At 34.2% G+C, this 15,496-nt stretch overlaps 1 protein-coding gene across 1 annotated transcript; it reads left to right on the top strand.

Moving 5' to 3' along the window:
• Positions 1–1,373: 1,373 nt before the first annotated feature.
• On the top strand, positions 1,374–8,626 carry LOC141559860 (olfactory receptor 51F1-like). Its single transcript, XM_074297518.1, has 2 exons — positions 1,374–1,429; positions 7,741–8,626. The coding sequence occupies exons 1-2, from the start codon at positions 1,374–1,376 to the stop codon at positions 8,624–8,626; spliced, it is 942 nt and encodes a 313-aa protein (XP_074153619.1).
• Positions 8,627–15,496: the final 6,870 nt, after the last annotated feature.

Genomic DNA, 15,496 nt, shown 5'->3' with positions numbered 1-15,496 from the left:
TAGGAAGGCATTAGCACTAAGCACTAAGTAGATATGTCTTACTCTGAGAATCTCACATTGAGGTAGAAGCATTGATAATATTTTTCTACCTTCTGCGATTTCTTGCTGCCACAACAATCTTATTGCTATCCCTCATCATGGTGTCCAAGTTATTATGGCTTCTTGATGTTTATGTCAATGGAGCATAAACTTTAGAAGATTATTTTATATAGAAAGAACTGGAGGATATCATGGCATGTGTGCTGTCTGAAAATCACACTACTTAAGTATTAGGACATTTATTACCACAGATGTCAGCATCTGAGTCATAAATACTTTAGCTATAGTAGTTTTATGAAGACACTTTCCTATTTTCCTGTGAATGATAAGGATCATGCCTAGGTGAAGGGGCAGGTCAATTTTCTGAGAACCTCCATAGCTGTGAATAACATCTGAAGGAGTTGCAAAGCAGCCTTTGCTGACACAGATGTTCCTTGTTGATAGGGAATGAAATAAATTGGAGGCAGAGGGAAGAGAGGTCAGAGAACAGCAACTGCCTCTCAATCTCCTTGCATCATCATCATCATCATCATCATCATCATCATCATCATCATCATCCTCTCACATGAAGAGATCCATTCTACAAGTCTGAGTTACACCTCCAGCAGCCACTGGCAGATGGCTCCCATATTACAACATGTGAATATTATCAGAAATATATATTTAAATGGAGGGGGCAGAAGAGGCTACTAACCATATAATTTTTATGACATTTTCAAATATTAATTTACTATTTGATAGTCAATGTGAAATCTTGGTCAAATTACCAAAGAAAATAATATGAGTTTTAATTAGGCACTTTTGCATTTTTCCTTGCAATGTCTATAAGAGGTAAATGAAACATCATGAGGACAACCACACTTAATGGACTGCTACTTGTTATAGAATATAAAGAGAGAATACTAGAAAAAACTAGAAAAACAATTCCAAATTAGATTAACTAAAACATTGAGAGTTGGGACACAGAGTTAAAAAAATGGTACTTATTTATGAAATGCAAAAGTATATACATTTGTATGTTTCTAAAAAACTTATGTCATCTCATCATGAAAACTTGCTTTGTACCAAATATTCTAAACATCTTGTAGTCCCATTATATGACCACCCTTGGCAGAGAATCACAGAATTTCAGAGGAGGCAAGGGAAATAAAAGATAGTTAGACCTATCCAGCCTGGAACAAGTATTCTCATTACAACATACCCAAGTAATAACCCACATTTGGTTAATGTTGATAGAAGAAGAGCCCACTATCTTTGACACATTCAACTTTTAGAAAGATATGATTATGGGGAAATCTGTTCTTTATATCTTGCTGATCTTTGCCTTCCTACACATGTCCTCTTCTTTAAATTCTCTCTACCTTTTATTCCTTCTGGTCCTGATACTTGGGTTAAGCAAAGCAAAGCAAGTCAAACCTGTCCACCATTTTACTACTCTGGCAATATTTAAAGAACATCTTTATGTCTTCTCTAGATTCAAGAAAGTTATATGTTTTCCTGTAATCTCCTTTGTCATTTTTGTTCTGTGTACAGAAATAACATTAAAAGATCTCATTTATACCAAAGTTTCATGAAATGTTGGTTGTTGTTTTGCTACTGTTGTTCTTCCCTTTTGATTTTGGCTCTAATTCACTCTGGGACTCAGATCATATGGAGCTGCCATATTGATTTCTCTGTGAAATTATTGTATTCTATTCTCTAAGGTAAAAAGCAAAACATCCCCAGAGAGAGCTGAATATTGCACTTCCCTTGCATTGGCCATTGCTCTAGAGAGAATCACATCCCAGTTATAGTTCCTTCATTCAGCTCATTTTTAGCATAAAAACCAGAGATTCATGATTCCTAGCACTAAGAAGATCACTAACTTTCTTTATTAGTAACAACTGAGAATTCCTTCTGCCTGATAAGGGATAGCCCCTGACAGTATGTATTACATATTTGTAAATTTATACTCAATATTTTCAAAATATAGATTTTTATTATAAATAATTTTATGTTTGTATTATTTCATATTTCATGGATATGTGGATTTAATCCTCAGGAAGATGTTAGAATCTAGGGGAAAAAAGGTATAAGTGTCATTCTCCTTTTATATCTCCTAAAATACCTTCAGTAATTTAGATATACATGTTGAACTCATTAAAGAACATCCTATGGAGGAAAATTTTGGCTGCATCCCACTAATTTTGTTGTCTTATTATAGTCATTATCTTCAATAAAATACTATTTATTTCTGTTTTATTCTTTGGCCCATTTCTTTGGAATTACATTATTTCATTCTCATTTTTATTCTATGCTTCAAAAGTTCTTTACTGTATAAATTTACATTGCAGTAAATTCTCAAATGGCATATTATTTTTGTATTTTGCATTTGTTTGAAATTTTTATGCCCTAATATATAGTCAATTTTATTGAATATGCCATGCATAACTGAGAAATAGATATACACCTTTCTCTTCCATGCAATATTCTCCATAAGTCTGTCACTTATAAGTATTCTAAAATGTTATTTAACTCACTTCTTTCTTGTCCAATTTACAATTAGATATATCTATGTCTGAGAGCAGTAGATGGAGGTCCTTTGGTAATATAGTTTTACTGTCTGTAATTTATTTAGTATTTCTTTCAAGAATTGGGATGGTATGGGATAGAACCATGATGTCATAGAAAAGGCAGGGATTCACCTGAACTCTCCCCTAAATTGCTCCAAACAACTTTAATAAGGTCCCCAAAACAATTCTGGAGTGGCAAAACTACAAAAGAATGGGATGAAACAATATTTCAGTTCAAGACAACTTAGAAGGTCAACAGAAAAATTCTGTTACACTATGTTGAGAATCCAGGCACAGACCACCCTAATCAGCAGTAGTTTTGGGGATGACTGAATCAACTGCAGCAGTAGTGGTTTGGCAACCTCTCAGTCTGCAGATGAGGGACCAGACAACTAGTGAGACAACTAGTCAGGATGCTTTGGCTGATACTGTGGGCAGGATCTGTTGAATTGCTTTTACTAAGACCTGGGTCATAGTCCTAGGTCTTAGTCACAGAACAGAACTTGTCATCACAGGTGAACTCTATTTTGGGGTAGAAAAGTGTTCATAGATCAGAGCACACATAAGGAACCTTCCCTAAACCATACCACTTCAAAACCAAAAACATACAGGTTTTCAGAATTGTCTCTGAAAACAATCACCCAAAAACAACTGTACTCCCTCCACTATGAAAGCAGAATCTCACTTTAGTAGAGTTAAAAGGCAAGAAATAGGCTGGAAAATGAGTAAATAACAACAACAACAACAACAACAAAAAGATCTTGACTATAGAAAGTTATTATGTTGACAGGGAAGAGCAAAACAAAACAAAAACTGCTACATTCAAGGCCTTAAAGAAAAAATATGAATTGGTCCCAGGGCATGAAAAAGCTCAAAAAGGATTTTAAAAGTGAAGTAAGAGAGGAAGAGGTATAACTGGGAAGTGAAATAAGAGTAATGTTAGAAAATCATGAAGAAAAAGTCAACAAATTGATAAAAAATAATGAGAAATATAACACTTTAAAACAAAATAGGCCTAATTGGAAAAAAAAAAAAGACAAACTTGTTTTGCTTTGTTTTCTTTCAGAACATGACTAACATGGAAATATGTTTTTCATGACTAATATGTTTAATCTATATCAAATTGCTTGTCTTTTCAATGAGATGGGGAGAGGCTGGAGGGAAAGAAGAATAGAGTGAATTTGGGACTCAAAAATTTTAATGAATGTCATAATGTTTTTACATGAAATTGGGGAAATGGGATGCTATGCCATCTTGGTATGCATATTTTTAGTAGTGCTATTAAGTAATTGTCTATGGCACCTTTTATTTCCCCAATTATCTCTTTTAATTAGGTCCATTTTGGCTTTTGTACTGTCTGAGATCGCAATTGGACTTTGTCTTTTTATTTGCAGCTGGAACATAATAGAATCTTCTATGGTCTATTATTTTAACTTCACGAGCATCTTTCTGTTTCGAATGTCTCTTGTAAACATTATATTGTTGCATTATATCTTCTATTCCATTATGCTATACTCCTCCATTTTACAGTTGATTTTAATCCCACTTACATTTGTGGTTATGATGGCTAAATGTGCACTCACATCACCCTATTCTTTTATTCTTTTCCAGATTCTTTTTTTTTTTTATCCTGATCCCTTCTTATGAATCTGTTTTGCTTCTGATCAACATTTCCCTTAATATCCTTTTTCCCTTTCCTCCTTTAGTTGTCCCCATCCCCTTCTGTTATGGGCCAGAACTTGAAACAAGGTGCTAAGTCAGTGAAATCAATAGAGACAATAGTTATCTAATTTAGCATGGTTGATATGATTGATTTAATAATACAAGGAGATATTATGGACCAGAACTTGAAACAAAGTACTAAGTAGAACTGAGGAAACAGTAGTTAAATCTAGGTTAGCATTGATTTAATCCTATAACAAATAATGGTTTCGTAGTGATATAATGATTGGTATATACTCAGTGTGGGGCATTTTAACAAGAAGCTCTCAGGGCCAGACACAAGCCCACGAGAAGCTCTCGGAGCCTCAACCAGGATTCAGTCGTGGAGATTCAGAAGCCGGAGAAGGCAGATGGGAGCAGAGGCTCTTGGAACCAAGGAGAGAGATAGGCCTCCAGAAAAAATAGCCGAGCCCCAAGTGAAGGAAATAAGACTTTGAAGGAGACAATAAAGGATTTGGACTTTAACTCCTGGCTGCATTTGGGGTGATTACTGAACTGAAACTAAGGCTGTCTCAGAGACCCCAAGGAAACCCCAACATGAGATTATATTTTAGAGAAGAATATTATACCTTTCTACATAAATTTTGTGTTCGATTCATACACACACCCCCCCACACACATACACACACACCCCACACATTCTTTCCTACTTGAAGTAGTTCAGATGAGAGTGAAGTTCAAGCATTGCCCTCTTTGTTCTTTCATTTCTCCTTGATTGTATAACTTCTTTGGACAGTACTTTTAGATGAAGTTTTTTTTTTTCCATTCTTTCTCTCACTTTCCACTATTCCATTTTACCTATCCATTCTTTTTTGAGATCATTTCAATATAATGGACTCGCATCTATGCTCTCTAAGTAGATACCTGATGATTGCTTTAATAAAAGTAGAGTTCTTTTTTAAAATAGTATTTTTCCAAATTACATAGTGAAAACACTTTAACATTCTTTTTTTCCTTAATTTTGCATTCCAAATTTTCTCCCTTCCTCACTTTTCTTTTTAAAAGATTATATGACATTTGATATGTTATATATGTATAATTACTTAAAACATATTTCCATATTAGTCATGTGAAAGTAGAAACAGACTTTAAAAATCATGAAAAAATGAAAAATAGTATGTGTTGATAAGCATTCAGATTTTATTCGTTCTTATTCAGGATGTGCTTAGCATTTTTCATCATGAGAGAGACCTTAGGGATTTTATATATATTCCTCTACCCCATAAAAGAAATTAAACACTTCATAGTTTCCCTTATAATTTCTCATTATGGTTTTATGTTTCTCTTAAGTCTTGTGTTTAAATGTTAAATTTTCTGTTTGACTAGTCTTTTCATCAGGAATGCTTGAGAGATCTCTATTTCATAATCCCTCCCCCCAAAATGGATTATGTTCATCTTTACTAGACAGATCATTTTTAGCTGTAATCCAAGCTATTTTGCCTTCCAGAAAATCACATTCCAAGATTCCCCTTCTTTAAGATTGAAGTGGATAAATCCTGTGTGGATCCCGGTTTTGGCTCATCAATATTTGAATTATTTCTTTCTGGCTGCTTGCAACGTTTTCTTCTTGACTCTAGATTTTGTCAGTAACATTCCCAGGTGTTTTTATTTTGGGATTTTTTTTAGGAGATGACCAATGACTTACTTCAATTTTTATTTTGACCTCCAGTTTTAAGATTCCTGGGCAGTTTTCTTTTGTAACTTATTGAAATATTATGGCAAGATTCTTTTTATTTTTTCATGTCTTTAAAGTATTCCAATTATTCATAAAATATCTCTCCATTCAGGTTTAGTTATTTTTTTGATGAGATCTTTCACTCTTTCCCTATTTTTTCAAACTATTGACTTTTATTTTTGATGTTTCATGGATTCATTTACTTTCTTTACTTTCTCTTTTTCATTTCTAAATTTAAAGAGCTTTTTTTTTTTTTTTTTTTTTTTTTTTTTTTTTTTTTTTTTTTTGGTGAGCTTTCTACCTCACACTATTTGGCCAATTCTGATTTTTAAAGAATCATTTCTCAATATTTTTGTGCCTTTTTCTCTCACTATTAATTCTTTTTTCTCAGTTTTTTAGTACCCGTATTCTTTGATTACTTTTTTTTTCTTTAGCTCTTATAGAAATCCTTGTTCAATTTTTATCTAATACACATTTTTCTTTGAGACTTTGTATTTGTTTTTGTATTTGTTTTCAAGTCCATGTCTTTTAAGCTTTGTCTTTAGTTTTCCTTTAACCATAGTAACTTTTCAAAATAAATTATTTTTCTGTTGCTTAGTCATTTTATCAGCCCACTTCTCAAATTTAGATTTTATTTTAGAGTTGTATTTTCATTGGATGTGGGGAAAAGGATGACTGGCTTGATCTGTCTTTTCTATTATGTTTTCACAGATCAGTTTGCAGACCTTTGTTTTCAGTGTTTCCAATATGGTATGATCCTAAAAGAAGTTTTTGGACCTTATATAGGTAGGAGATTTGCTCCCTTGAGATCCAACCTGTCCTTTCTTCCCTGAAACTATGAGTCAGAAATGAATACTTAGTATAAGAGCTGCCAAGTAGCATCTGATCCTGAATTCCTTGGTAGCACAGGGTTCCCATAAGTTCTCTTTTTGCTCTAGAATTCAGCATCTTTTCTAAGCTTGAGCAATGAGCAGTTACTCATAACTACTGCCACTGGCACAGCCAGGTGCTGCTGCCACTAGTGTCAGATTGTGCACTCCTGACCAGCCCCACTTCAGTGTCTGCAAATCTCTTTTTCTTTCCCCCTAAAAAGACTTATTGTGACTTAATTGTCTTTTCTGCTCAGAATTTGATTTGGTATATTTTCTGTCATTGTTGGATGTATTTTGGGGGACGATTGGAAATTTTGACCTTTCACTCTCTCATCATTCCCCACACTCCCAGATCTTTTTATTTGTCTTTTAACTATAGGATCTCCCATGTTTGTTATGATAATAAAATGGTATAATATCTATACAGCTTTATGTAAATGATACTGACATTCAAATGATATGATGATTACAATGATATTTTTTCTTTCTTCATGAGGTACTAAAAAGAACATGAAGAGCACAGTGTAAATCATCGCTTTTGCTGGAAACACCACTTCAAGCAGTCATGCTACCGGTGCAAATTTTTCCTTTAAATTATTATGTGCTTATTCAATTAATGAGCTATTTGCTATTTCAGCAGGTACTTAAATGAACAACTGCTAAACATTGAAGAAATGCACCATTTTTAGAAATAAGGGTTATATATTCATTGGGAGTTTTCTGAAATAAAAGTACCATCTATTACTTTTGTATACAAAGACAACATTTTGCTTTTATTCCTGCAGAATCTGAGATATACAAGTATAAGTGATACTTCATTAAAAAATGATAGAAATTTCCAGTAATTTGACATTTCCATTTTCCACCTTCCATTTGACAGGCATCCAGGACTGGAAGAAGTCCATGCCTGGATCTCCATCCCTTTCTTCTGCCTCTATGCCATTGCCCTTTTGGGAAATGGCATGATTCTGTTTGTCATTATAAGAGAGCAGAGCCTCCATGAGCCTATGTATTATTTCCTTTCCATGCTGTCAGCTACTGACTTAGGCTTGACTATTTCTACAATGTCAACAACACTGAGCATCCTTTGGTTTGATGCTAGAGAGATCAGCTTAGATGGTTGCATTGTCCAGATGTTCTTCCTTCATGGTTTTACTTTCATGGAATCTGGAGTCCTAGTGGCAATGGCTTTTGATCGCTTTGTGGCCATCTGTGATCCTTTGAGGTATACCACAATCCTCACCAATGCCAGGATCACACAATTAGCTGTAGCAATGATCATTCGTATGACAGTTTTAATGCTACCTTTACTCTTGTTATTTAAGAAGCTATCCTTCTGTGGTCCTAATGGTCTTTCTCATTCCTACTGTTACCATCCTGATGTGATTAAGTTGTCATGTTCAGACACCAAAGTCAATAGTATATGTGGATTAGCTGCTCTCATCTTGAGCACAGGGATTGACACACCATGCATTGTGCTCTCTTATATCCTGATCATCCGCTCTGTCCTCAGTATTGCATCCCCCAAAGAGCAGCATAAGGCTTTCAGCACCTGTGCATCTCACATTGGAGCTGTTGCCATCTTTTATATCCCTATGATTAGTCTATCTCTGGTGCACCGCTATGGTCAACTAGCTCCTAAGATTGTACATACAATGATGGCCAACATCTACCTAATGCTTCCACCTGTGCTTAACCCCATTATATACAGTGTGAAAACAGCTCAGCTCCGCAAGGTGGTGGGCAAATTATTCCTTGCAAAGTAGACTATAGTATGAATTTTGAATATTGATTGATTAAAATGGCAGGCATAATGTTACTTTCTGGTGATATTCGACTGAAATATGAATGGATCTAAGGGTAATTATTTTAAAAGTAGGTCACCAGATAGTCTTAAGATTCATTTCCTTTGAAATGTTTTGGCAGTGGGAGTAAACAGATTTGTGCTTCTTCTAAAAACTATTGCCTTAAATAAAAAGAAAAATAGTCCTTTGTGTAATAATTTTTTTTTTAAATAAATACTTTAAAATCTCTACTTTAGTTTGATTTAAAATTGTGATGGTTAGCCTGTCAGCAATATATTTTTTACTTATTCAAGAGACATTTATATAATTAGAAGAGAACTTGTCTCCTAATGTAATGAGGTTAAAAAAAAAATGGAAAGGGGCAGCTAGGTGGCGCAGTGGATAGAGCACCAACCTTAAATTCAGGAGGACTGGAGTTCAAATCTGGTCTCAGACACTTAACACTTCCTAGCTGTGTGACCCTGGGCAAGTCACTTAACCCCAGCCTCAAAAAAAAAAAAAAAAAAAAAAAAAAACGCAATCAACTAGCTATAATCTCTAAAGCCCTTTAAGCTTTAAACCACTTTATATTTGTTAACAGATTTGTTTTTCATAATATCATTATGAATCAAGTGCTATTTTCATATTTATTTTATACATGAGAAAACTAAAGCACATAGCAAGCAGGTTAGTGTCTGAGATAGGATTTGAACTCAGGTCTTTTAAAGTACAAATCCTGAGTACTAGTCACTTTTCCACTTAAATTCCCATTTATTATTATTATTATTATTATTATTATTATTATTGTTATATCTCTCTGTGTAAGATCAGAGTTCTCAGCCTTTTTGTGTGTGTATTTTTGGATCCCCTGGGTGGCCTGGTTAAGTTTACAGACTCTCAGAATGATATTTTAAACTGCACCAATACACAGAATTATAAAGGAGGCTAATTATATTTAAATGCAGTTATCAACATATTTCACAATCCTATTTTAAGATCTACAAACATAAAGAAATTGCCTCACTTACTACTCTGGCAAGCTCATTATCTTCATGCCTGTGAGGCCTCTCTCCACAGATTGTGATCACAATCCCACTATGCCTTCTTAGTCTTAATGATTCTTAAAATTAGTTTTTCAAATTATCCTAGAATAATTCCTCTCCCAAAATTCTGATGACATTCACTTAATTTTTTTTAATACCTCAAGGAAACCACAATAGCTTATCATTCTTTCTAATCCTTTTCTGATTACTTAGGTTTCTATTATACATTTATATACTAAGTTTTCTTTGGTCAAAAGATCATCATAATAATAGTATTTATATAACACATTAAGATTTATAGCTTGCAATTTGCTATACAAATATGTTAGTTTATCATCACAACCACCATGGAAGGTATGTTATTATTTTTCTCATTTTACATGAGTTAGGCAGGTTAAGTAATTTATTTTTGGTCAAAAAGCTAGTATTTAAGGCTACATTCAAATTCAGGTCTTTCTACCAATAGATCTAGCATTCTATCCACTTTATTAACAAGTTAGAGAGTAACCAAACCTTAAAGGTAACTTAGTCCACCATCCTATTTTAACAGATACAGGAATTGAGACTCTGAAAAGTTAAAACAAATTGTTTAAGGAGATACAGATATTAAGTGGTAGAGACTTTTTTTTTTTAAAACAAAAATCATCTTTATGGATTTATTGGGTTTGAAATACCCTTGTGATATCCAGGACTAGTTGGCAATCAGTGGTGTCAGACTGTAAATTGGGAGAGAGAGCTACTAGATATATAGCATTAAAAGCCATATGATTAGTTACAATAATTGAACCAATGGAAGATGATGATATCATTATGGGAGAAAAATAAGAGTACTATCCAGAATGATTATTATAGTACATAGGAAGAATACTAGACATGACAAGGGTTCAAAACCCCTTCAGAATGTATGTATCAGAATGTCAGAATACATAATATATTAGTGACATTAAGCTAATCATTAGGCTTAAGGTAATTTTCCCTCACCAGTACTCAGTTTCCATAACTGAAAATAAGGGAATTTGACTCAATGACTTCTAATTTCTCTTCTAGCTATAGATTTATGGTTCTAGATTCCTATGATTCTCCTTTCTCCATTACTACACTAAATAAAAAAAGGTGGGGGAAGAAGGCCTGCTAACCCCCCGCCAGGCTTGGACATCTCTCAGTGTATGGCTCAGGTATTCTGAGAGTAGCCTTGTAAGGGTAAACAAAATGGCACTAGAAGGAAGCAATATGACAGTTCCCAGGAGAGGGGTGCCAGACCTTAGAGGGGAGTATCATGAATATCCTTAGTAGGAAAGAAATGCACACATCATATCTACATGTAGCTTTCTATAGAGAATGATGTATCTACTATAGGCTAGAATGTGATTACATATGTGTAAGGGCCCTTTAAATGGGCGGACACAGTGCATCGGAGATTGAGGCCCGGAAGTAATTTCTGTGGATATTAGGACTGCCCTTGGGCGGGATCCTGGCCATATTGAGATAGTTTCGTAATGGGTGACTCTCTCGCTGATTGGCTGTGTGTGTGACCTCACAGGCCCTATGTAAGCCCACTGCAGGCAGCAACCGCTCTCTTTAATCTGGCGTTCTTCACCCTGGCTCCCTAGCCTGGGTGGCCAAGCCAAGATGGGTAGCCAAAAGAGGTAAGGGTTTTGGTAGTGAACACGTGGGTCTTCTGACCAGGTGTTCACTCGGGAACCAACAAGTCAGGGCATCAGTTAGGGCATTATGTGAGTAGGTATAATAAAGGCTTTTAAGATTACATGTGGTTGTTCTTGAGTGCGCTACCGGTTATTAAGCTATAGATTCAAGAGATTGTGGCCAGAGACCTTAGAAGGCCTCAGAGGAGGCGAGCCGGGTAGAGCTCACACTGCAAAGGACAGTGGTCAAAGGTACTCTGGTGGGTCTAGGACAGACTAGTAATTGTAACTGCCAGGAGAGCATATTACACATATGGAATAGTAACTAGAAACAAGCACCAAGATGATAAAAGGACCTGCAGTCTTTGTAATAAATGGAGTGTCACACCTTCCTGGTTCTCACCCCTCATTACTTACAGTCTTCGCCATTCAGGTGGACAGGCAGTGCTGGTCACATCAGGCCTGTTCCATTCAGGAGTTGGGGCCATAATCCCTAACAGGTGGGATATATATGAGTTACAAAGATTGTAAAGTAATAGAAGCAGGTAGGAGGGAAAGCCAGAGAGTATAGAATCACAAAACAGAGTTGAGAGAATGCCCAGAAAGGCAGAAATATGAATAATGCCAAGTTATAGAGAAATAAAGGGATGAATTTTGAGAAAATGTAATTGAGCATAATAACATTTATATGTTACTTTAGAAACATTAATATTCTTTGTGTATTGTGTAACTTTTTCTTAAAATGATCATATCTGCTCTATTGAATTTTAAAATAAAGGTTATTCTGATCACAATTGTATATTAACTAATTTAATTTTTTTCTAAAGTTTTACTTGCATTTGCTACAAATATAGTCTCACATGGCTGGTCTTTAAGGAGCTGAATATTATTTAGATTTGCCAGTTTATTAGAAAAAGCAATTTCAGAAGAAAAGTGAACATTTTGTTTAAAGGAAAATGGTACAAAATCTTCTCTAGGTTATTCCACTAAATCACACCAACATTTTTGAGTCCTCAAAAAGTTAACTGCCACTTAGAGTTTTAAGCATACTTTTCTTCATGGCTATATATCTAATATTTTAGTTCATACGCAAAGAATTAGAAATTGAGGGGATTTCCATCAATTGGGTAATAGCTAAAGAAATTGTTGCATATAATTTTGGTGAAATACTATTGTGTTGTAACAAATGATAAAATGAATGGATTCAGACCAAACTTGGTAAGACTTATATGAATTGATGTAGAGTGAAGTGAGCAGAACCAGGAATACAATGTACAGGAGTAACAATATTGTGAAAGTAACAAACTGTGAAAGTCTTAGCAATTCTGATCAATACAATGATAACATGACAGTTCCAGAGGACCCATTATGAAAAATGCTATCCATCTCCAGATAGAGAAGTGATAGACTTGAGTGAAGATAATTTTTATTCCCCCAACATGAAATGTTTTTTTGAAATGCTTTGTATAGAACCATATACATACAAATTTACATATACACATATATGTTGTAAAATAATGGGCATTATAACTCTTGTCTCTTTAGTAGGTGGGGAGAGGTTGAGAGAAGGAGAGGGTTTAGAACAGAAAATAGTAAGTAACATTTTTATAATGTAATTGAGAAATATTTTATAAAATAAACTTTAAAATGTAATTTAAAAAGAATAAAGGGAAAATGGTTATGAAGTAATGCAGAGTGAGATAAGCTACATCAGGAGAATAATTTATATAACAACAATATTATAAAGAAAATCAACTTTGAAAGACTATATAACTTTAAAGGCATAACTACCAACCATGATTCCACAGAACTGATGATAAAGAATCCTTTGACTCTTTCAACAGGTGTTGTTGACTTAAACATGCAGAACAAGATATATATTTTTAGATTTGGTCACTGCAGGAATTAGCTTTGTCTGGCCATACTATTTATTACAAGTGTGTGTGTGTGTGTTTGAAAACAGGACGGAAAGAGTAGTAGAGAGAAAAAAATAAATAATTGTTGGGGAGAAAAAGCTGCTTGAACTGTATATATTCTTTTTGCTGGAGTGTCAAATATAAGATAATGTTTGTAATATAGAAAAAAATTATATTTCAACATTGTTCAGCTTGTTTGCTTCAATCATTTTTCACTGTCACATTAAATGCATATTTTTGTGAGGGTCATAGAACATAAGGCTTTATTTAAATCTGATTCTTTGAAAAAACAAATTCCTGAAAAGGATCTGGGCATAATGATTCTTGGTAAATCTGAATACCTTATTTAAGGATCTGGAACTTCAGTCTCTACAAATTTTAAAAAGATGGTATTCAACCTTCCCTTACCCCTCTACATTATGACAATATTGAGACTCTACATTGTGATAACACACTATTTATTTGACATTATCCTATTGTCCCTATTTTGCTTAACAACACCATTTCCATTTCAGTTCTTTATTCTTTCCTTCTCTATCTAGCATTCTTTCTTCAAACGCATCTTCAGCTCTCACAAAACTACCTATAGTTGCCAACATTATAGTACTTTATAGATCTCATTCAAAGTCTTCCTTAAGTTATACCTTACTTATTTTCCCATTATTCTTATATCATACTCCTTGTCATGTACTCTTAGATCCAACATCTCTATGTCATTCCACAAACATGATCTTCTACCTCTAACCTTTAGTAATTTTCTCTGACTGTCCCTTATCCTTAGTAAGCTTTCCCTTCTCATCTCTGCTTATTGGCTTCTCTTTCCCTTTTGTTGTTTATGTTGTTTAGTAGTATAGTCAGTACCCATGGACCATAGCACCCTAAATCCTTCTATCCTCCAGTATTTCCTGAAGTCTATCCAAGTTCATGTCTTTCCTACAGAACTAAAAATTTGTTCTGACATAATACAAATATGGATTGCTCTCACTTAGTCTACATAATCCTGTTCCTTTCATTAACTGCTGAAGTAAGTCCTACAAGTATGCTTCATAAAATGACTAATCACTTGTGATCTCTAATCTAGTTAATCAAGAAACTATACATCTACATCTTTACTGTTAGTACTGAATGAAGTACTGAGTTTAGGCAGAAAGGAATCAGAAAATGTTGAAAGGGAAATCCCCATCCCATCTTTATCACCATCTGTGATAATAGCCCAATTGAATTCAACTTCTGGTAAAAGAAAACAGTTTCATTTTCATTTAATCCAGCACAAATGGGATGTCCTGATGACAAACATAGGAAAATAGGATCAGCTTCAGTGTATTTTCTTAAGATTTCCTTGAGTATTTCCCATGTAGAAAGAAGACCATATAGTATAGTGGAGACACTGTTTCAATACACTGAACACATGGAAACTTACTACCTCTATTATGTGGATCCAAGTTTTCTCATCTTTGAAATCAAGAGGTTAGAAAAGGATGGTCTCTGAAATCTCTTTCATCTCTTTAACTTTGATCTCTTGGGAGCAGTTTTCACATCTCAGTTCAAATCTGGCTTACGCTTTTCAGTACAAATGGAATAATTTGAATTAACTTCTATTTTCACCTCAGTGACCCAAATGTTATTATAATGTTAAAGATGATGATGATGGTGGTGGCAATGACAATAGCAATAATAATAGTTCACATAAAAGTTTCAGGACAAAATATATACATTACCTGATTTGAACATTATAACATCATTGCATGGTAGGTATTATTATTTTCATTTTACAAATGAGGAAACTGAGATGCAGAAAGGTCTAATCATATTCAGACTCACACAGCTAGTAATTATATGAAGTGAGATCCAAATTTGGCCCTTTCTGACAAACAGAGAACTATTTCAACTACTATATTATGCTTCTTTTCTCCTGAGTCTCTGGGATACCATATAAAAATACTATTTGCATATACATTCTGTTTATATTACCCTTATTTCCAGAATGGCAATATTTGTTTTATGTAACTTTGGGGGTTTCTTCTTCCTCATTCAGTTTCAGATGATGTGTCATCATATACAATTGTCTCAAATCACTCAAGTCAGTCTTTGATACATAGACATTGACACTCTACTCATACTCATCTCTAAAAACTACTGTAAATTTAATATTAAGAAGGGCCTTCTTAATGTTTTTAAAATAGCTAGGAACTTTATATTGTTTCAGTGTTATTCATACTACCAAATTATTGTTCAGAATCTATAAGCCTT

This window comes from Sminthopsis crassicaudata, chromosome 3, assembly GCF_048593235.1.
Source record: "Sminthopsis crassicaudata isolate SCR6 chromosome 3, ASM4859323v1, whole genome shotgun sequence".
Lineage (NCBI taxonomy): Eukaryota > Metazoa > Chordata > Mammalia > Dasyuromorphia > Dasyuridae > Sminthopsis > Sminthopsis crassicaudata.
The sequence above is the reverse complement of the archived record's forward strand: the minus strand, read 5'-3'. Positions and strand labels throughout refer to the sequence as shown.

Coding starts and splice junctions, on each gene's coding strand:
- LOC141559860 (XM_074297518.1), top strand. CDS start 1,374: ATGTCCTCTTCTTTAAATTCTCTCTACCTTTTATTCCTTCTGGTCCTG. Junction 1,430..7,740: donor CTTCTGGTCCTGATACTTGG/GTTAAGCAAAGC, acceptor TCCATTTGACAG/GCATCCAGGACTGGAAGAAG.